Here is a 23503-nt window from a genome sequence, read left to right as displayed (position 1 = left end):
CGCCCAATGACGCGCGCGGATGGAAAGAGCCCCGCCCAGCCTTTCAGTCCCGAGAACTTTATTGATCAACCCACCTGCCAATCAATCCCGGGAACGAATCAGCCTATGAGTCGGTTTCCAGGAAGGCGGCCCTAAGCCGGCTGACGCAATGGCCGGGAAAACGAGGGTCGGGATACGTCACGTGACCGGCGAGGTTGCGGACTTCTGGAGGTAGACATTTTGGTTTGCCAAGTGGTTAATAGTTGACCTGGTTAATAAGTGTAACCGGCGACGTGTGTTTGGCAGAGGTCACAGCTCTTGTTATATGCGGTTCTGTTCGTTTTAGTTGCAGGATGGTTCGCGGAATTCAGAGATTGATTTGTTGTGGCCATGGTTACCCTTGTCTTTGTCAGACCTTCTTGGATTTGGTCAAGTGGAAGAAATGACTTACCCGAAGAGGGACAATTGGGTTGACATCTGGTCCTCGATTTGCCTTTGAGAAATAGTAGTAAGTATTTATATGCGAGGCATTGCATTTCACATGGCTTATTTCATTTAATTTTTAAACTGCATATGAGGCAGGTCAACTGGCATCTTTTTTTTTTTTTTTTAAGATTTTATTTATTTATTCATGAGAGAGGCAGAGGGAGAAGCAGGCTACCTGCGAGGAGCCTATGTGGGACTCAGTCCCAGGACCCTGGGATCACAACCTGAGCCAAAGGGGTGACGGGCAATGAGGGGGGCACTTGACGGGATGAGCACTGGGTGTTATTCTGTATGTTGGCAAATTGAACACCAATAAAAAATAAATTTATTATTAAAAAAAAAAACCAACAACCTGAGCCAAAGGCAGATGCTCAACCACTGAGCCACCCAGGCGCCTTGGCATCTCTTTTTACGGATGAGGTAACTGCCTTGCCCAAGCTCACGTGGAAGAGTACGTTGCAGAGCTGTGATCCAACCTCATGCCTTTTTAACTCCAAAGCCATACTTTTTTTTTTTTTTAAAATAAACTCTACCCCAATGTAGAACTCAGCTACCTTGAGATCAAGAGTCACATGCTCTATCCGCTGAGCCAGCCAGGGGCCTCTAAAACCCATACTCAAACCTGTACACCATTATCTCCATGAATTCATATATCCAAACATATGGCTATAAAATTGTGTTACTAGTCTTTTTTTTTTTTGTGCTACTAGTCTTAACTGAGTTAAAGATACTGCAGAAATATTTTACTTTTATATGTACAAGAGCATCCTATATATAAAGGTCAAGCTCAAAAGCCGGTAAAAAAAGAAAGGAAAGGAAAGGGAAAAGGGAAAAGGGGAAGAAAGAAAGAAAAGAAAGAAAAGAAAGAAAAAGAAAGAAAGAAAGAAAGAGAAAGAATCACTTGAACTAACTTCTCAGTTCACCCCAACTCATTAATCATCATCCCACCTAACATTTGTTGAATACTTAGTATGCAGACTGCACTGATCTAAGCTTTTGATCTGATCTTCACAACAATCCCATAATGAGTTCCTAATATTACCTGCTTTTAACATCTAAGAAAACTGAGGCACTCAGGTTAAGTCAGCAAAGGACGAAGCAAAGAAAGACCAGTGTTTGTTCTGATCCAAATTGGCCCCAACTAGCACATTTAGCCTAAACAATCCAAGAAACGGGTCAGACTCCTGTGCCACAACTAAAATAAAAAGCCAAGATTGTACAAATTGTATTTTCAAAATAAAGTAATGCTGGTTGTAGTCTCAATAACTTTATTATGTTGCCAGAGTTGTCACCATTAGCATAGCACCTTCACTAATGAAAGAATTAGAGACCTATTTACCTTTTTTCATTCACCCAATGACTGGGTCAATACACATGAAGAGAAATTGTTGAGGCCCAAATGTCACATCCTTCTAAACATTCTATTTGAATAATTGATAATTACCCAGTTCTCTATGATATGTTTCTCTTGTAGATAAGGTTGACTATATAATAAAAGGAAAGCTATTTTAATACAACATGCAAACTGTATATTTCAGGAAAGTTATTTATTCTGGGCTAAGCCTATAAGCCTGCTGGTAAGAGTAAGTGCTGTACACATGGCTTACTCTGAAGTAGAACACTGGTTGAACCTCTTGGGACATGAGGAAGATAACAGAGTTCAAGATAGTACAACTTACTTAGTTTTGGAAATATGTAGTCCTAGATCCTAATTCTCCCATGGCACCTAAAATATTTTTATCATCTATAAAATGGACTTAGATCTTTCATTTATTTGCTATCAGGTCAAATGAGAGTGATTGAATAGTTTTCAGACCATAAGTTTTTAAGGAATCACCTGGTATCCTAAAATACAGATCCTGATTTAGTAGGTATAGGAATGAGGCCTGAGACTGCATTCCGATAGGCTCCCATAGGTGCTGATATCTATGCTGCTGCTGCTGCTGCAGCTGCTGGAAGATCACACCTGGAGTAGCAAAGGGCATAAACTAGGAATGAAATTCTTCACCTATGTTCAAGGATATAGATTTAAAAGTTTGACATATTTGGGGGATGTCCATTCCTCATCTAGTCATTCACCAAATGGGTATCCATTATGCATTCGTCTCTGAAGATCAATATTAAGGAAAGCAGACAATGCCCTGCCCTCACGAAGCTTCCAGTCTAGCAGAGAGCTGGATATTCAGCAAAATATGACAAAATTCAATATGCAAAGGGCCCCTTGCTGACCTAGACTCAGCCTTTAGCTTCTAGGCCCACTTACCGGAGGCTGGGTCGTCCCCTCCGCTGATTGGCCGGACCGGCTTCAGGCCCCAGCCAATGAGGCGGGGGCAGTGAGTGGCGGTTGGTGGAGGCAACCGCCCTGCAGAGGGGCGATGGCGGGGGCTGCAGGCCGCCTCCGAGGCCGTGCCCTGGGGCGCTTTCCGCTTTCCCTGCCCGTGGGCGACGTGAGTATCACTGAGGTTAGAAACGAGACCCTTTTTTCCACATTTTAGCGTCTTCCTCACTCCCATCCCTGGAGGGGAGAGGCAGGAATAGTGGTAACAGCTAATATTTATCAAACCTTTGCCATTGGCCAGTTGCTATATCACATAACCGTGCGACTGTTGAATCACTGAGCGGTGCAGTGGGTACTTAACCCACTTAAGAATGACTTCAGAGAAGATAGAGGCTGCCGAGGTCGTGTGGGAGGAAATCCAGAAGGCTCCCTTCAAATCCGGGGGCTCTTATGACCTTGAATCCTCTCCACGCTCCACTTTGTAAACTAGAGCGCTTCTTAGCAGGTGGCTCATATTGTGCTGGGTGCCTGAGTGGGGATAGAAGACCCTAGAATCCTGATGCTTATTAAGTTTTGGGTTTTTTAATAGAGAAAGCAACGTGCTAAAAGCGTTTGTGGGAAAGATAAATTCAGGAGAGCTCCTGTCTCTTGGGATGGTCATACAGGAAGCTTCCATCAAATCTTGTGTTCTTTCTTAAACCCTAAGGTGGGAACCTGTGGATGTCTATTGTATTCATTCCCTTTCTTGTTTGTCTGAAATACAATTTTATTTTTTAAAGATTTTATTTATTTATTCATGAAATACAATTTTAAAAGGAAAACATGCACAAGGAAAATTTCAGAGGATGAAGTGTACACATCAAAAAGGAAGTCTCTCCCACCCCAGATTTCTAGAGCCCCTCACTAGGAGCAGCTGTTAGCAGTTTTGTGTGTATCTCATACATTTTCTATAGTACCTACAAACACATGAGGGTTGTTTTTCTTATCTCCTCACAAGCGGATTCTACTATATACAGTATTGCACTTTGGATGATTTCCTTTTTAACCTCATTAAACTTAAAAAAAAAATCTTTAGCCTTCATTAGCCCTGTGATCAATATAACTTTGTTGGCAAGATATTCCCAGGGCTGCTTCTGATATGAGATGTAGGTCACGGCTTCCCTCACTGTGTGTTTGCCTTTTTCTTTTTGCACATCCTTCCTGTAGGTTCCAAAAAAAAAAAAAAACAAAAAACACCAAATTAACTCCCTCATGAGTACAGGAGAAAAAGAGCCATGGCAAATAGAGTATTGTTTTACCTTTCCTGAACATTCTTACTCATATTCTGAAGTAAAATCCCACATAGAGCCCACTACTGCTTGAAATTAATTTGCTGAAGAAAAGTGGCAAAGAGAAGTGAGGATTCATCTTCTCACCTTGCAGGAAAATGCCCAGCTTCTTATCAGTGAAGTAACAAGGGGAGAGAACCTTGTTTGTTTTCAGTTAGGGGATACCGGGTGTCATACGTTATTATTTTACCCCTTCTAAAAATCCAAGGTATTTTTTTCCTTTTAAAAAAATTCTCCCAATCACGCAACTCTTACATGGAAGCACTAGGGATTCCATTCCAGGCACAGCTAACTCCAAAAGTCCTGTCAGATTCGAGATGTTCCCTGGAATGAATTCATTTGCTCATTAAGCTGCTTTGCATGGCCCATTGCCTCTACCTCCAATCTCTTCATCTCTGGTTCTTGTCAATCCCCGCAGGAACTGGGTCCTTCAGACTCAAGCCTCCTGGCCTTTTCTCTCCTCTACCTGGAACACATTTCCCTAGCACCTTCCTTGAGTATTTTTGAAAGTGAAATTCCTGCAAGTCGTGTTGCCGACATAGTCTGCAGGACAAATTTTTAACCAAATGGTGCTTGACATGGCTGATTGCCAACCCCTGGGCATTGAAATGACTGTCCCGAAGAGAAAAAGATCGTCTCAATACGCATTTTTGTGACGCCTGTGTTTGTAAAGGTTCTGTGTTTTGACAAATTGGCTCTCTATGAGCTTCTGTGCCAGCGCGCTGGGCCGCGATGCGGTCTTGCTCGTGGCCTGGATCCAGTTGGCAGTCTGCGTCTCTGTTCACCAGATAGACAGAGCTAAGCAAGGGTCAGCGCCGGGGGTCCGAAAGCGACGGAAGCTGCAGCTCCCGGGGGGCGAGGGGCGGCTGGGCGGGCGCAGATCCGACGTCACTGCGGCGCGCCGCTTCCGGTCCCCAGCTCCCGAGCGAATGACTGCTCCCTCGGTGGGGCGGGAGCTGGGCTTACTGCGACCCCAGGGAGCCCACGATCGCGCCGCCCCAGCCAGCGAGTCGGCTAGCACCAGCGTCCCGCCGGCGCCTGGGACCATGGCCACCGACTCGTGGGCCCTGGCGGTGGACGAACAGGAGGCGGCGGCTGAGTCGGTGAGTTGGCTTCAGGCGTAAATGGGTCAGGGGGTCAGTTTTGGCCGGGGATCACCCTTGTGTAGGACACTCGCCGCTTTGGCCAGGACGGTATAGGATGCGTGTGAGGCTGGAGCCTGAACCTTGAGCTGGCTTTGTTTATCCATCCGCCTCCTGGGTTACATAAGAGCAGGTGAGTGAGTGCTCCCATGGATCTAGCGCCCAGCCGCCTGTCTTCTGGAATCAAGACTGATCGAGATTGCGCTCTCCCCACTTGGATTATAATCTCCCTGTGTCATTCCCTACCTCTGGACTGTGAGCTTCCTGAGCTCTGGGACTGTGGCTTACTCATCTTTGCGTGCTTCCTTACTTGCTTACTGATGATGAACGAACGACTCCGTTGGCCCGGTAGTCAGTAAATCCTCTTCTCTGATCACCTTAATTTTGTTCTGGGCTTTGTACACAGTAAGCAAGATATGACTTAAACATGACTATGTAGAATTAATTCCTTCCACCTAAACACTCTAAGTTCTGATAGTGCTTTGAACCTACTTCTGTGAATTTCTTAAGAATAAGGACTCTTTGTCTTATTTTTTATACAACTGATAATAAATTATATGCACATAATTCAAAGAGTCAAATAGTTTTGAAAACTGGTTCCACCACCAGCAATTTTTCCTTCCCAGAGAAAAACTAATAGTTCTCTTGAAACGGATATACATCATTGACCTCCTTGTTCTCTAAATCACAGGGTTTTGCTAGTTCTTGAATTTTCAATTTTAGGTATTTACTGATTTTAATTCTTTCCTCCATCCTTTCTCCACCACACATGCACACCTTCCCATTCCTTACCTTTTCATTATATTGTAATTTTAGTTAGATCAGTATTTCATGTTTATCTTATTAGTAACTTATGATACTTTTACTTTCCTATAAAGTTTTGTTTTTCCTTGGAATTTATAAAAAACACGCTTCATGGTTTTTTTTTGTACTTACAATCAGTTCAACCTCAAGCACTTTGCTAATTGTTTAGTTTATCTCAGGATGTTCAGACAAATTAAGTATTCTATTAATTCGGGGGGCCTGGGTGGCTCAGTCAATTAACCAACTGACTCTTGATTTCAGTTCAGGTCACAATCTTGAGGTGGTAAGATCCAGCCCCATGTGGGGGTCCATGCTCAGTGTGTAGTTTGCTTAAGATTCTCTCTCTGGCCCCTCCCACTGTTTCATAAATAAACAAAAAAATATTATTTTTAAAGATTTTATTTCTTATTCATGAGAGATACAGGGAGAGAGGCAGAGACATAGGGAGAGGGAGAAGCAGTCTCCCCACAGGAGCCCAATGCAGGACCCGATCCCAACACCCTGGGATCATGCTCAACTACTGAGCCACCCAGGCGCCCCTAGAATCTTTAATTTTTATTATTATTTTTTAAGGATTTTATTTGTTTATTCATGAGAGACGGGGGAGGGAGGGTCGGTGCAGAGACACAAGCAGAGGGAGAAGCAGGCTCCATGCAGAGAGCCTGACATGGGACTCGATCCTGGGTCTCCAGGATCATGCCCTGGGCTAAAGGCAGTGCTAAACCGCTGAGCCACCTCGGCTGCCTAAGAATTTAATTTTTTTTTTAGAATCTTTAAAAAAAAAGTCTTATTAATTCTATTTCCCCCAGGTCTTTTAGCCTACTTCATACTGGACTAGTTCTCCCTAGGTTTAGAGCAGAACTCATTTCAAGGACTGGAGAGGAACAAGACAGATTTCCCTTCACCTTCATTCTGAAGATTCACTCCTCTTCTCTTGTACTGGATCCCCTCCTTTCTGTATCCTCTCTTCATCTTTCTTGATTTGGTGCAACCATCCATCCAGCTTTCTGGAGTATATAAGAAGTTTTTTTAAGATAATATTGCATTTCTGTAAATAATTATTTTGCTCTATCATTTGGATAGTGGTATGGCTTGGTCTAGAGCTGCAGGTTGGGAATTAATTTCCTACCAAATTTTAAAGGCATTGTCTCATTGCCTTTTAGATTTCTTTATTGGTTATTGAGATGTCTGAGACCATTCTGATTCCTGATGTGACCTGTTTTTTCATTTGTAATCCATAAGAATCTTCTGTTTGTTTCCAGTATACAGAAAACTCATGATAATGAGTCCTGGTATGGGTCTGTTTTCATCCACTTTGCTGGGCACTGAGTAGGTCCTTTCTTTTCTTTCAATTTTATTTTTAAGTAATCTCTACAACCAATGTGGAGCTCAAATCCACAACCCTGAGATCAAGAGTTGCATACTCTTCTGATTGAGCCAGCCAGGCATTCCTGGGTGGGTCCTTTCAATCTGGAAAATTCTTGTCCTTAAGTTATGAGAAATTTTCTTGAAAAATTTAATTGTTGATTTCTCCTCCTCTGTTTTCTCTTTGCCTTCTTTCAAGAATTCTTACTACTTGACTGTTGGACCTCTTGGCCTGGCCCTCTAAAATTTTTAAGTCAAGTTTATTGAGGTATAATTTACACAGTGTAAAACTCATCCTTGTTCTGTGAATTTTGACTAAGGCATCCAGTTGTGTAACCACCACCACAATTAAGATACAGAACAAAAAAAAAAAATTAAAAAAAGATACAGAACTTTCCACCACCTTCAAAAAGTTCCCTCAAACTTTCAGTCACTCCCTTCTCCCTTCCTTTTCTGGCAACCGCTGGCTTGTTTTCTCTTTAGATTTGCCTATTCTGAACATTTTATATAAGTAGAATCATACAGTATGTGGTGTGTTGTGTCTGGTTGCTTTCACTTAGCATAATGTTTTCAATGTTCATCTATGTTGCAGTAGGTATCAGTACTTGATTCCTTGATATTGCCAAGTAATATTCCTTTGTCTAGATATATCACATTTTATTTATCCATCAGTGTCCACTGATGAGCATTTGGATTGTTTTCTACTTTTTCATTATTATGAATAATATTGCTGTGATTATTCATGTACAGGTTTTTGTGTGGACATATATTTTCTTTTTTTTTAATTTTTAAAAGATTTCTATTTATTCATGACAGAGAGAGAGAGACAGAGAGAGAGAGAGAGAGAGAGGCAGAGACACAGGCCGGGGGAGAAGCAGGCTCCATGCAGGGAGCCTGACGCGGGACTCGATCCGGGGTCTCCAGGATCACGCCCTGGGCTGAAGGTGGCACTAAACTGCTGAGCCACCCGGGCTGCCCATAAATTTTCAGTTCTCTTTGGTATACACCTAGAAGTGGCATTGCAGGATTATATAATAACTCTATGTTTAACTTTGAGGAATTGTCAGACTTTTCCAAAGTGGCTGCACCATTATATCATCCTTAAAATTATTATGTTCTATGAGATTAGTATTATCTATGACAAGCACCATCATGTAGAGGTTAAAACCTTAACCTTTATAGCCAGATGGTCTAGGATTTGTATTCTAGGTCCATCACTTACTAGTTATATAACTTTGGGCACATTGCTTGACCTTTCTATGCCTCAGTTTCCATATCTGTAAAATGGAGATAATCATATTACCTCATTGAGTTATGGACATACTTGTTATAAGTGCTACATAAGTAATAGTTATCTGTAATCCACAGTTTCTTTGCAGAAATCTTTTAAATTACTTGTCCATGTTTTACGCATTAGATAGATGAACCTGGATAAGCTTTGTGCATATACTTAACACATGCACATGTAAATTAGATCACAATATTCCAAAACTGAGCAAATTGAGTAAAAATGCCTCTATTAGCCTCTGCTTTATGTAACTCTAACTGAGGATACCCACAGAGATTGTGTGACATAGGTGACAGTAATGTGTGTGGTGCAAGTTTACTATATTTTAAATATTTATTAAGCTTCATTCCTTATTCATTTAAGAAAATACTAGATTTTATTTATATTTATTTCCTCGTTCTCCAGTGCTCCTCTCTGTTTCCCTCTGTTCCGTTGGTGATTTTGTTTTTAAGATTTTATTTATTTATTCATGAAAGACAGAGAGAGAGAGAGAGAGAGAGAGAGAGAGAGAGAGAGAGAGGCAGAGACACAGGCAGGGGTTGAAGTAGGCTCCATGCAGGGAGCCGGACGTGGGACTCAATCCCGGGTCTCCAGGATCACGCCCTGGGCTGAAGGCGGTGCTAAACTGCCGAGCCACCCGGGCTGCCCATTTTTTTTTTTTTAAAGATTTTATTTATTCATTAAAGACAGAGAGAGAGAGAGAGAGAGGGAGAAAGGGAGAAAGAGAGAGAGAGAGAGAGAGAGGCAGAGAAACAGGCAGAGGGAGAAGCACTGTTGGTGATTTTTTAATTTAGACTTTTCCAAAGTCTGCTTCACCATTTTGCCTAAGACAACCCCTATTCCATATAGTTCACTTACCATTAAATCTTTTATGTCTCAAGAATCCTTTCTCAAGTAGCTTTTTTTTTTTTTTAAAGATTTTATTTATTTATTCATGATAGTCACACACAGAGAGAGAGAGAGGCAGAGACACAGGCAGAGGGAGAAGCAGGCGCCATGCAGGGAGCCCGAGGTGGGATTCGATCCCGGGTCTCCAGGATCACTCCCTGGGCCAAAGGCAGGCGCCAAACCGCTGCGCCACCCAGGGATCCCTCTCAAGTAGCTTTTGAGTAAAATGCAGTGTGTAACTGTAGAGCTTTCAATTATTTTATCTTTAATATATCTTAAAAGCTAAAATATTAAAAGGCATTGAAAGAATGTGGATATTACAAAGTGGATGTTTTTGCTTTTTTGCCCTTTGGTTAATTTCAAGATGGTTTCCAATGAAGCTGCAAGAAAAATTGGTTTCTCCTTTTTCATCCAAGCAAATAAAGGTTATCTAACCTAACTGTACTTTCAGTCGAACTTTCAGCGTTCAGTTCACTGACATTGTACTCAGTAATACAAACTTCACTGTCTTTGTTTTATAAGCTTTGAGATCCTTATAGCCAAGAGAGGGCTGAGTTTATTTTTGGATTCTGCTGGAACCTCTCCAGAATCCTGATACATTGTAATCAAAACATCTATTGGTTTCACTTACATTGTTGCTACCAGCTTTACTACATATTGCATTTTAGTTATTTTAGTTATTACTTTACTCTGATAACTTCAATTTGAACAATATATCGACAAAAGAATGGTTTGCCCTTTTAATCATTGATTATTAAAATGCTTTAAAGTAATGGGTGTTTGTAACTCATTTATGCCTCAGCCCTATCATTTGTTTTAGCTAGCAGTTACCACCCTAGGAATGAATACTATTAACCTTACTGTTGTAAATATTGCAAGTAAGTCAGGCAGTCTTTCTATATGTTTGTCTATCTCCCTCTCTGTCTCTCTTCCCCCACCTCGCAGTCTCTCCCCCTCTCCCTCTCAATAGACCTGGATACTACATTTAAACAAGGTTTGTTGGTAGGATGTGGACAAGTGCTTTAGAGAAGACTAAAATACACTGGACACTTACTGTATGTCATGCACTGCGCTGGTCACTTCATATTCATTGTCTGTTAGTGTGTTTGCTATCCTGTGAATTAATGAAGGATTTTTGCTGCATTAAGAGGATTTCCTTTTTTGCCAATTTCCTTTCTTGCCAGTCTCTCCAGTATGTTAACCCCTATTTCTCCCTAACATCAAAGCAGAGATACCAGAAACTCCCTTTTGTTTCCAGCGATAGAAATGCAGTTCCTCCATCCCAACTAACCACCCATTAAAACATTTGTTTCATTCCTCTCTTGCCTTTTCCCTTTCTTGGACTTAAGAGGAAAGAGAGAATGAACCTCAAAACATAAAGAACCAGTGTGGGTGTGCTTTAAGAAATAGCCATTTTCATTCTTACCCTTCACCAGATGATGTCCTAAGCTCCACTTAATATTTTGTGATTAGAGTACCTTTGTGCTAGACCCAAAAATTTAAAAATTCATATCTTTAAGGTATAATCCCCCCCAGCTTTAATGAGGTATAATTGACAAATAAAAGGGTATTTTTATTCTAATACAGGAGATAAGTCCCACCAGGATATGTCTAACAGTGTTTGATCAAAGTCCTAATAATTCTTTGAAATGTCTCTTTGCTCTGTCCCTTCCTTTGTATTCCTACTTCAGATTGCTGGGTATTTTGATTACAGTGTGCCACATGCTCCAGGCTGTTCTCAGTTAAAAATATTAGACTTCTATCAAAACAAAGCAGTGTGTGCGTGTGCATGTCATGTTGTGGTCCTGTGGCTCAAATATATTGTGCAGCATAACTGATTCCTACCCGCAGATGCTTTTCGTTGCAGCCCTTCCACCTCAATGTTCTCTGGCGTTTTCCAAATATCTTGTAAAATTTCCTGTTGTTGGAATATGAGAGGATGACAAATGGTATTCAACTGAGAGAGTCTTTATAATCAGGGCATTAAGCAAACACATAAATTGTAATTTTCTCTAGGGACTGTAATTAGGAAGTGTGAATTTTGAGCCATTGTGTAACCAATTTTTTCTACTGTTGTTTATGGGAAATTTTTGTTTATTCTCACTGAAAACATTTAGTCAACAAAAAGAGCCCAGCAGAACAATTTAATGAGTAGGTCTTGAGAGTGGCTCATTTCTCCCCAGCTTCACTGGGGAGGCTCTGTTGATTCAAAATATTTTAAGTGATTTCCTGACACTTTCCCCTCCTCCCCCCATATTCTCCATTTAGTTGAGCAACTTGCATCTTAAGGAAGAGAAAATCAAACCAGATGCCAATGGTGAGTAAAAGCTAGTTTGAAAACAAATGTGATTTTAGTATTTCTGCTTTGTCATAGTAACTGTCTAGAAAAAAAATTATACATGTACCATGCAAGGGGCTGGCAGATACTGGCAGTCATTTGATTTGGGAACTAAACTGGATTGTTTTGCTTTGTGTTGTGCTTAAAAATAAGCATGAGGATGCCTATCTGACTTATAAGTTACCAAATTTATTGCTGACCATGAAAATATACAATAGACAAAGTATGAGCAACCTGAGAGTTAGCCTATTATTCTGAAGTCGTATCTACCCCAAATCCAAGATTTCCATTAAATTTTTGTTGATACACTTAATATTATTGGTGGTGGGGAGAATAGTAAAATTTACCTCATTCCAAATTCATTTACAGTCTTTTTCTATAAATTTTTCTTACCTACAAGTTGTTTGTACATTTAACAATTTATACTCCTAGAATCTTAATGACTTTATAGTGTAATATACTGATGATATGTGGTTTGCATAGATATTCCTCTGTTGAGCATCAAGGTGGTTTGTGATCATTGCCTGCTGTAATCATCTTTCTGTAACATTTCAGAAATATTGATGCTATGAGGGAATGTGTGAGAGGACTCAGAATAGGAAAGAACTAAAATATAAGCAACATTGTTTCACACTTTTGTTTATTTAAGAACAATAAAATGCTTTATCTGTGGCTTGGTTTCCTCATTTATTTTTGTGTTCCCCAGCCTTTACATTTCTAGTGTCTCATAGAATTTGAATTGTCTCAGCTGTTGGGTATGGGATGTGATATTGAATAACAGTGGCCGGTTTTTGTCTGATAAAGGTGCTGTTGTCAAGACCAATGCTAATACAGAGAAGGCAGATGAAGAAGAGAAAGGTAATAGCCTAGAGCTATACCCACGAGGTTCTACAGTCTTAATAGATTATTACAAGGCTTCGTTTTTATACCTAACCTGGCTTGGCTTTAAAGGGAGTCATAGTGCTAATAAATGCTCAACATAGTTGGTGGTGGAATTCGCATTGTTTACATTTTAGAGAAATTTTATTTTGAACTTACGGACTTCAGTAGCAGCATAAAATATGCCCTGAATGATCTTGTACAGGGCACTATAAAAGAAATTTTAAGTTGCATTTCCATTGTCTAATAAAGTTAATGCTATTTGGACACATTAAACACAAAACAACATATAGACTGCTTATATGATATTAAGATATGAACTTTGTTAATTTCTGTTTTTTTTTTCATCATTATGATGTGTTAGCCAAGCTAATAATTTTCAATTTTCTACTGAGCACAAATTGGGGAGTAAATACTTGGGCTTACATAGGAAGAGTAGATAATCTCTGGAAGGATGGTTGATTGGAACAGTCCTATAGAGGAATATAAGGCCCAAATGCATGGTATCAGTATCAAAAGCTTCCTCTTTAATAAAGCAATTTTAATTCTATTTATAAATCAAGGGACACCTGGGTGGCTCAGCGGTTGAGCGTCTGCCTTTGGCTCAGGGCATGATCCTGCAGTCCCAGGATCAAGTCCCACATCGGGCTCCCTGTATGGAGCCTCTTCTCCCTCTGCCTATGTCTGTCTGTGTCTCTCATGAATAAATAAAATCTTAAAAAATAATTTATGAATCAAAACTATGATATATCTTGAATTAGAAGTCCTAATATAAATATATGTTAATGCCTAAAGTGCCAATGAACAAGCAAATTCAGATGAGTTCATGGTGGATTTCATGGCCTTTTAAAATTCTTTGCTTTCTTCTTCATGACAGAGGACAGAGCTGCCCAGTCCTTACTTAACAAGCTGATCAGAAGCAACCTTGTGGATAACACAAACCAGGTGGAAGTCCTGCAGCGGGATCCAAACTCCCCACTCTACTCCGTGAAGTCCTTTGAGGAGCTTCGGCTGTGAGTGTTTACTTTCTGATTCTTCCCTTTGTGTTAGAGACCCCTAGGCCTATTTTTTTCATTACAGCAGAACTTTTTTAGCTAACACAATTTTAATCAAAGAATTTAGGTGCTGGGGGCTATAACATAAAATTTCCAGGTAATATGAATTGTGCTAAACGTGCAATTCAAGCATTAGTTGTAAATAAACTGTGTATAACAACAGTAACAAAGGAAAAATCCTTTAGACTTTGGCATCCTTCCTCAACCAAAGAGACGGTAACTTTCATCTTTAACTGTTTTCCCAGGAAACCACAGCTTCTCCAGGGAGTCTATGCCATGGGCTTCAACCGTCCATCCAAGATACAAGAGAACGCACTGCCTTTGATGCTTGCTGAGCCGTATGTGTCCTGATACAACTCTGTCCTTTTTAATTTTCCATTTTTTAAAACTTCTATTATTTAAAAAAAAAATATATATATATACTAGTAATACATACTTATTTTTAAAAAGTTAGAAAATAGGGCAGCCCTGGTGGCACAGCAGTTTAGTGCCACCTGCAGCCTGGCGTGTGATCCTGGAGACCCGGGATCGAGTCCCGCATCGGGCTTCCTGCATGGGGCCTGCTTCTCCCTCTGCCTGTGTCTCTGCCTCTCTCTCACTTTCTCTGAATGAATAAATAAATAAATCTTTAAAAATAAATAAATAAATAAAAAGTTAGAAAATAAAAATAAGAAAAATTGTAATCTTCCCCCATGCACTATACTAACATTTAGAGACTTCTAGACTTTTTTTTTTACATAAACTCACATATTTATACCTTTTCTAAAAAATAGAACCATATAAAATCTTTTTTAAAAAAAGATTTTATTTGTTTATTCATGAGAGACACACACAGAGAGAGAGGCAAAGACACAGGCAGAGGGAGAAGTAGGCTCCATGCAGGGAACCTGATGTGGGTGGGACTCGATCCTGGGTCTCCAGGATCACGCCGTGGGTTGAAGGCGGCACTAAACCGCTGAGCCACCCGGGTTGCCCTCTGAGAAGCTTCTAAGTGATGCTCATGCTGCTAGTTTCAGACCACATTTTGAGCAACAAGATCCAAGAGCATACGGAACTTTTTATAAAAAGTGGTCCCTCTGGGAATGCCTGGGTGGCTCAGCGGTTTAGCTGCATCGGCCTTCAGCTCAGGGTGTGATCCTGGAGTCCTGGGATCGAGTCCCATATCAAGCTTCCTGCATGGAGCCTGCTTCTTCCTCTGCCTGTGTCCCTGCCCACCCACCCCCCGCCCCCGTGCGTCTCTCATGAATAAATAAAATCTTAAAAAAAAAAATTGGTCCGTTATATAGGATTATGTAGAACTGTACTGCATATAATTCTAAATCCTGAAACTCTTTTCATATAGCCTAAAAATAGATATTTTCTTTGTTCTGTGTCATAATAGTGACTATTTTCATGATAAATAATGTCTCTTTTTAGCTTGACACTTTAAACATACTTAGGGATGCATAATGGAAAATTTGTTTCATGTTGGTCATTTGTATTTATAGATCTTAATTCTTTCATAGGTGCTCAGTTTTTAAATCATCAATATTAGAAGAGATCTGAATTATCTAGTACCTTTCTCCATTAATAAATATATATTGAGTGCAGGTATATAACAGATCCTATTCTAGGCACTTGGATACATCAGCAATAGTATGTAGTGTTAAAAGATATTAAGTTGTAAATGTAATTAATGCCACTGAAATGTACACTTAAAAAAGCTGTTTTTAGGGATCCCTGGGTGGCGCAGCAGTTTGGCGCCTGCCTTTGGCCCAGGGCGCGATCCTGGAGACCCGGGATCGAGTCCCACGTCGGGGTCCCGGTGCATGGAGCCTGCTTCTCCCTCTGCCTGTGTCTCTGCCTCTCTCTCTCTGTGACTATCATAAATAAATAAAAATTTAAAAAAATTAAAAAAATACTCTGTATTAAAAAAAAAAGCTGTTTTTAAAAAAGGTGATAAAATTTTTTTAATTAAAAAGGTGATAATTAAATCTTAATTTAAATTCTTTTAATTAAAAGAAGGTGATAAATGCTAATGAGAAAACAGCAGAATACGGGAGATCAGGAATACCAAGGGAACTGACTGCAATTTTCCCCCAACATTATATAATGAAATTTGTCAAACAACGAAGTTGAAAGGATTTTTTTTTTTAAGAATTTTATTTATTCATGAGAGACACACAGAGAAAGAGGCGGAGACACAGGCAGAGGGAGAAGCAGGCTCCGTGCAGGGAGCCCAATGTGGGACTTGATCCTGGGACTCCAAGATCACACACTGAGCCGAAGGCAGAGGCTTAACCACTGAACCACCCAGGCATCCCAGGATTATTATTATTTTTTTTTTTTGAGACAGAGCTTGGGGAGGGGGAGAGAGGGAGAGAGAGAGAATCTTAAGCAGGCTCCATGCCCAGCACAAAGGACTCAATGTCACAACCCTGAGATCATAACCTGAGCTGAAATCAAGAGTCAGATTCTGCTTCACTAACCCACCCAGGCACCCCAAAGTTGAAAGGATCTTATAGTGAACATCCATATGCCCACCATCTAGATGGTATAAATAACACTATTCTATACTTTATCACATATCAATTCACCAATACATCATTTCTTAAGGCATTTCAAAGGTGATGTGTGAGCAAAGCCTTGGAGGAGAGGAGTTAGTTGACATATCATTTGAGGACAGTTATCCCAGCAGAGTACAAGCCAGTGCAGAAACCCTAGGACAGGGGCATGGCTGGCATGCCTTTGGGGCAGCACCAAGGCCTTTGTGGTGGGGTGGTTAAGCGAGTGGCTAGTAGGAGGTAAGAACAGAGTACTACGAGGGAGCCAGGTCAGGTAGGACTTTGTACAGCAGAAGGATTTTCACTTTTAATCTGAATGAAATGGGGAGTGACTGGAAGGCTTTTGAGCAGAGGAGTGACATGAGCTGACTTACATTTTAAAAAGAATCACTGGCTGCTGAGTCAAGAATAAAAGATAGGGAGTGCTTTAAATCCCACCACAGTCCTCTTTCTGGTGCTCTGTGTTTGTGGGGCTACCCTTTGTAACTTTACTGTAGAAATCAAAGCTTCCTTACATAAACTAAGCTTTATTCTTCACTATTATTAACTAAAAGGATACTTGAGATTTAAGCTCCTAAACCATTTGTTTTCTTGCGCAGTCCACAGAACTTAATTGCCCAGTCTCAGTCTGGCACTGGTAAAACAGCTGCCTTTGTGTTGGCCATGCTCAGCCAAGTAGAACCTGCAAACAGATATCCCCAGGTAAGGGTTTGGTAAATTTGGATTTTCTGCTAATGTGTAGCTAGAAATTACATTTTCTGGATTAAAAGCCAAGATGCATATTACTTTTTACATAAGCTAGACCCCCTTGTTGAGCCCAAACAATATGGTTGACCGTCTAGTAGCAACATACATGCTGTTCCCTTTCCATCGTTTGCCAGTTCTGAGATAATGCTGAGAACTTTCTAAGTGAAAAGGAAGCTAACCTCCACGTAGAATTTCAGATCCTTCCTCACATGTGGGTTTTTGTACTCTTGTGGCCAAAGCTATTTACAAGTGTCTTTACCCAGCCAGAGTTTTAACCCTTAAGAATTCTAACTTACAATTTGCAGCATAAAGAATCAAATGGCACGCACTTTAATTTACATATAAGTCCTGATGGTAATTCCCACCCAACTTGAGATCTCACTCTACACTCTTTCCCTGCCAGTGTCTGTGCCTCTCCCCAACTTATGAGCTCGCACTTCAAACGGGAAAAGTGATTGAGCAGATGGGCAAATTTTACCCTGAACTGAAGCTAGCTTATGCTGTCCGAGGCAATAAACGTGAGTATGAATATGTGATCTGAATTCATTAAGCTAACAACTTGTATTTTAAAAATTTCAAAACCTCCAGTAGTTGAAATTAAAAAAAAAAAAAATGAACATGTGCCCTTCACCTATATTTGAAAATTTAACATTTTGCCAGATTTGCTCTATCTGTAGAAGTGTGTATGTGTGTATGTGTCTTGAGGGAACCATTTGGAAGTAAATTGCAGACACTGTGGATCTTTACTCCTAAATACTTTACCATGGCTCAGTCAGTTAAGCATCTGACGACCCTTGATTTCAGCTCAGGTCTTTTTTTTTTTTTTTTTTAAAGATTTTATTTATTCATGAGAGAGAGAGAGAGGCAGAGACACAGGTAGAGAGAGAGGGAGAGAAGCAGGCTCCATGCAGGGAGCCCGAGGCGGGACTCGATCCTGGGTCTCCAGGATCACACCCTAGGCCGAAGGCAGCGCCAAACCGCTGGGCCACTGGGCCTGCCCTCAGCTCAGGTCTTCATCTCAGGGCCTTGAGTTCAAGCCCTGCATTGGTCTCCACAATGGGCATGGAGCCTACTTAAACAATTTTAAAAATTAATTTTTTTTTAAGATTTTACCTATTCATGAAAGATATACACACAGAGAGAGAAAGAGGCAGAAACACAGGCAGAGGGAGAAGCAGGCCCCATGCAGGGAGCCCGATGTGGGACTCAATCCCAGGTCTCCAGGATCAGGCCCTGGACCAAAGGCAGCACCAAACTGCTGAGCCACCCGGGCTGCCCCCGCCCCAAACTTTTTTTAATAAATACTTTAGCATGCATCTTATAAGGACATCCTTCAACATAACCCACAAAATCCTTATCACAGCCAAGAAAATTAACAGATTCTCTAATAACTAGTATCCATTTTTATTTTTCCCCCATATTCCCAAAAGTCCTATACTCTTTATGGCTATTTTTGAAACAACAACAAATTGGTGTGTATGCAATGCATTTGGTATTATCTTTAAATTTAGAATAGTTCCGGGGATCCCTGGGTGGTTCAGCAGTTTAGCGCCTGCCTTCGACCCAGGGTGTAATCCAGGAGTCCAGGATCGAGTCCCATGTCAGGCTCCCTGAGTGGAGCCTGCTTCTCCCTCTGCCTGTGTCTCTGCCTCTCTCTCTCTGTTTCTCATGAATAAATAAATAAAATCTTAAAAAAAAAAATAGAATAGTTCCTTCACCTTCTCTTCTCCCTAGTACATTTGACTTTAAACAGGCCAAATCAGGGCAGCCCAGGTGGCTCAGCGGTTTAGCACCGCCTTCAGCCCTGGGCGTGATCCTGGAGACCTGGGATCGAGTCCACATCGGGCTCGCGGGATGGAGCCTGCTTCTCCCTCTGCCTGTGTCTCTGCCTCTCTCTGTGTGTCTCTCATGAATAAATAAATTAAAAAATCTTAAAAAAAAAATTTTAAACAGGCCAAATCAGTTGCTTATAAAATGCTACACATTCTGAATTTAATTGCCTAATTTCTTTTTAATGTTAATTAGAACAAAAATGTTCTAGAATATTCATGATAACTCTGGCATCTAATTTTTTTAAATTATAATTAACATACAGTATTTTATTAATTTTAGCTATACAGTGATTCAGCAGTTCTATATTTTTCTCAATTCTCATCAAAATAAGTGTAATAAATGTAAAGAATAATTCCCTTTATTTCACCCCACCCAACCTACCTCCCCTCTGGCAGACATGTTTGTTCTCTGTATTTAAGATTTTGCCTAGGAAAAAAAAAAAAAAAAAGATTTTGCCTAGGGATCCCTGGGTGGCGCAGCGGTTTAGCGCTTGACTTTGGCCCAGGGCGCAATCCTGGAGACCCGGGATTGAATCCCACGTCGGGCTCCCGGTGCATGGAGCCTGCTTCTCCCTCTGCCTGTGTCTCTGCCCCTCTCTCTCTCTCTCTCTGTCTCTCTCTCTGTGACTATCATAAATAAATAAAAATTAAAAAAAAAAAAAGATTTTGCCTGGTTTTTTTTTTTGAAGCTTATTTGTATTATTCTTTTTTCTTTATTCACCTTTCCTACTTCTGTTTTGCAACAAATTAACAATATTTAAAAAGTGTTGTTGAGAGTTTGGCTATGAATGTTTTAACACAAACCTGTAACTATGACTCTCAGAAATCCACTCAGCATATAATGTCCTAATACCAACTTGAAGTTGCTTCTAAAAAGTAAGATTATAAAACTTAGTTGAAGATGATCATAAGACATTTAAAATTTTGCAGTTTGGGTTGAAGTTAGAATGCAACTTTTGTGGAAGGCAGTAATTGGATTAACAGAAGCAGCAGCATTTATTGGCTTTGAACTGACTCAACATTTATATTTGGGCAAACTTTTGGCAGTGATTACAGGGAGCTTGTGTATATCAGGTCAAGGTTGTAATTAAAGGACTTAAATTCAATGTATAAGTGCCATCTAATTAAAAATGAAAAGCCAAATCTCAGCTTCAGACTGTACATGGTCAAGAATGTGCCATAGCTCGCCAGGCCTTGTCTAGGGAAGCACTTCATCTAGGAGAGGCAGTAGGTGTTTCTTGGAGAAAGCAAAGCCATTCATGATGAATTCTATTTTCTGACCTGGGCAGGGAGTACATAAAGGCAACCGACTGGTTTGATGTAGATTAACTAGAGTAGCTGAGGGGCAGAGTGCACTGGAAAGAGCAGTGGAAGTCTGCTTGTGAGGAAGTGCAATCCTGGGCTGGGGGAATGCTGTTGCCAGAGAAGAAATAAAGGTAACAACAGATCTTAACGAAGGAGAACTGGAGGACTACAGAGAATGGACAAGAACGCTACTGAAGAGACTTTCATCTTGTCACTGTTTTTATCATTATTTTGTCTTTTCAGCATTATTAGATACTATAGTGATATAACCTTTCCTGAAGATATTAATGCAAACATCAAACAATTGCATTAAAATACATCATGCCTTTAGGTTTTCCCAGAGAGGAAAGCTGAACTTACCATGGAAATACCCACAGAAAACGTCTTGTCTCCACAGTGGAAAGAGGTCAGAAGATCAGTGAGCACATTGTCATTGGCACCCCTGGGACTGTTCTGGACTGGTGCTCCAAGCTCAAGTTCATTGACCCCAAGAAGATCAAGGTGTTTGTTCTGGATGAGGCTGACGTGATGATAGCTACTCAGGGCCACCAAGATCAGAGCATCCGCATCCAGAGGTAGGAACTCTTGAGCCAAGAGGAACTTCTCAGCTTCCTGATCTGCAGCATCTTCTCCTTTTACTTCAAACACCTCTTCTTGCTCCTGTTAGGTTCTTTACTTTTGTACTTCTAGAAGCATTTGTTTGATGGGCCATATCCTCGTCAGCACTGACTGTGGGTTGAGGAAGGAGATTTAGGGAATCTAACACCAGCCCTGTCCCTGCCCCATGACTGCTCTCGCCTCCTCCCTACTGTTCTTCTCCCCCTTCTGCCACTCTCCTGGGCATGTGGATCACCCAAGCCCGGGGCAGCTGTCTTCTGTTCCTTCCAGGGAAAGACTCAGGATCATGCCACATACCTGGGTCTTCCCTTGCAGGATGCTGCCCAAGGACTGCCAGATGCTGCTTTTCTCTGCCACCTTCGAAGACTCTGTATGGAAATTTGCCCAGAAAGTGGTCCCAGATCCAAACATTATCAAACTCAAGCGTGAAGAGGAGACACTGGACACCATCAAGCAGTATTACGTCCTGTGCAATAACAGAGATGAGAAGTTCCAGGCCCTGTGTAACCTCTATGGGGCCATCACCATCGCTCAGGCCATGATCTTCTGCCATGTGAGTAGCAGTGGCAGCAGCAGGCCTGCTGGGGGAGTAGTTGCCCTGGAGGAGGTGCCTGCCCCTCCTTGCAGCCAGCTCCAGCTTGGTGCTGAGGACCACCAGGGGCCCGGTGTGGCCGGAAAGGAAATGAATCACCTCCACCTGCCCCAGGGAATATTCTCCTCAGACTGTAATAAGTTAGGGAAAGATTGCGAAGAACTATACCTTCTTTGATTGGTCCCACTTCTTAGAGATTACTTGGAAAAAAACTCTAACATCCAATGAAATAATTATAAAACATTAAGAATATAGACTATTTGGGAATGAAGATCTTTGGATCACACCACTCTTTCTTACTGAATGCTAAGATGATTTAAGTAATTCATCCAAAAAAATTTTTCACTTGGCTAAAATTATTTGTGAAATTGGTAAGCCTATCCTGTTGACTGAACTTAGCAGGTCTTCAGGTATTTTAATGGCAACAAGCCACTTTTTTGCAGGTATCTTTTTTTTTTTTAACAGGTATCTTCATTTAAAACCATTCTGTTCACTCCAGACCCGCAAAACAGCTAGCTGGCTGGCAGCAGAGCTCTCAAAAGAAGGCCACCAGGTGGCCCTGCTGAGTGGCGAAATGATGGTGGAGCAGAGGGCTGCGGTGATTGAGCGCTTCCGAGAGGGCAAGGAGAAGGTGCTGGTGACCACCAACGTGTGTGCCCGAGGTGAGCAGAGAATCTGTCCGCCAGGCCCTGGGTAGCAAGGGAAGTCCTCCTGTATGGGGCGCTCTGCCGGTTCGGGGCGAGTCCACATGGGCTTGGTGCCAGCATTCTTTCCTGGGAGAGACTGGATTCCCCCAGCAGATGAGAACTGTCACAGAAGCCAGGAGCCCCGATGTGGTGGAAGGACAGGGACAGGCACCTCACTGGTCCAGAATGGCACCTTCTCTTTGGGGCCCCCAGTGAGGTTCTGGCTGCATTACTGATGTCCTATTTCTTTGGCACCCTGCCAAAGTTGTTTTTCCCTCTGGATTCTGCTAGGTGCCCCTTGGCCCCAAATCCCAGAGCCAACCTGCCCCAGACTCTTCTTCCACGTGAAGCTGGTGTGTGTCGGCCTTGCTTGGCTGGTGGTGATTTTTGTCTCCCTTCCTGACCTCTCCACTTCTTTCATGCAGGTATTGATGTCGAGCAGGTTTCTGTCGTCATCAACTTTGACCTTCCCGTGGACAAGGACGGGAACCCGGACAACGAGACCTACCTGCACAGGATCGGGCGCACGGGCCGCTTTGGCAAGAGGGGCCTGGCAGTGAACATGGTTGACAGCAAGCACAGCATGAACATCCTCAACAGAATCCAGGAGCATTTTAGTGAGTGCCTGGGAGTGTCTCTGCTGGTGTGCCCTCTCCTTACAGGGGCGAGTCCAAGGGAAGGGGTGAAGGGTAGATTCTCCTGTGGCCCCAAGAAAGGCCTTTGTCCCCAACACAGTCCCCTCCTTCCCTACAATAGGGAAGTGCTCCAAGAGCACACCTGGCGAGTTTTCAGGGTCAGAGACGCAAATGACAGTTCCCCCTTGGCCAGCCTGAGGGGCCTGGGGCTCTGTCCCTTGCTCAGGCACTGGGAGTCTTTGGGCTTAAGTGAAAGGTCGCTGTGGCCAGAGGCATGGCCCATCCCTAGGAAACACGGAACCCTGTGTTTCCTCTCCCTGTGCCGTGCTGTCCCTTCCCTAGGGGTGGGTCTCTGTGGTAGCCCCATGTTGATTTCTCTCTGAATTCTCATCTTCCTCCCCAGATAAGAAAATAGAAAGATTGGACACGGATGATTTGGACGAGATTGAGAAGATAGCCAACTGAGAAGCTCCACCAGTCACCAGTGCCCACGCCTGGCACTCACTCCACCTGCACGGAAGACTAGTGCTTTCATGGCACAGGCCTCAACAGTTACCACAAAGAGGAGGCAGAGGAGAGAGAAACTACCTACCTCATTTTAAATTACGTTTGGACTAGACAAAAATTGTGCAAATGATGGGGGGAGGTAGAAAAAAATTGTTTATACAACTTTTGAAGATTAGGCATGAATACACAGAAATTTACCTTTTGGAAA

General features: G+C 41.8%; 1 protein-coding gene across 2 annotated transcripts; it reads left to right on the top strand.

Moving 5' to 3' along the window:
- The first annotated feature begins 4973 nt into the window (after nt 1-4973).
- LOC129496761 (ATP-dependent RNA helicase DDX19B) lies at nt 4974-23503 on the top strand. Of its 2 annotated transcripts, XM_055305033.1 has the most exons (12): nt 4974-5174; nt 11827-11875; nt 12701-12754; nt 13653-13788; nt 14076-14168; nt 16973-17075; nt 17524-17638; nt 20655-20832; nt 21191-21428; nt 21967-22129; nt 22579-22770; nt 23192-23503. In XM_055305033.1, exons 1-12 carry the CDS (start codon nt 5001-5003, stop codon nt 23251-23253), a joined length of 1557 nt encoding a protein of 518 aa, XP_055161008.1. In that variant the 5' UTR covers nt 4974-5000; the 3' UTR covers nt 23254-23503. The 2 variants fall into 2 exon arrangements, with proteins under 2 accessions (XP_055161008.1, XP_055161009.1); XM_055305034.1 differs by lacking the exons at nt 11827-11875; nt 12701-12754 and having other exon boundaries at nt 5039-5174.

This window comes from Nyctereutes procyonoides, unplaced genomic scaffold (genome assembly GCF_905146905.1).
Source record: "Nyctereutes procyonoides isolate TBG_1078 unplaced genomic scaffold, NYPRO_anot_genome, whole genome shotgun sequence".
Taxonomy (NCBI): domain Eukaryota; kingdom Metazoa; phylum Chordata; class Mammalia; order Carnivora; family Canidae; genus Nyctereutes; species Nyctereutes procyonoides.
This window is presented reverse-complemented; position numbering and strand designations above follow the sequence as displayed.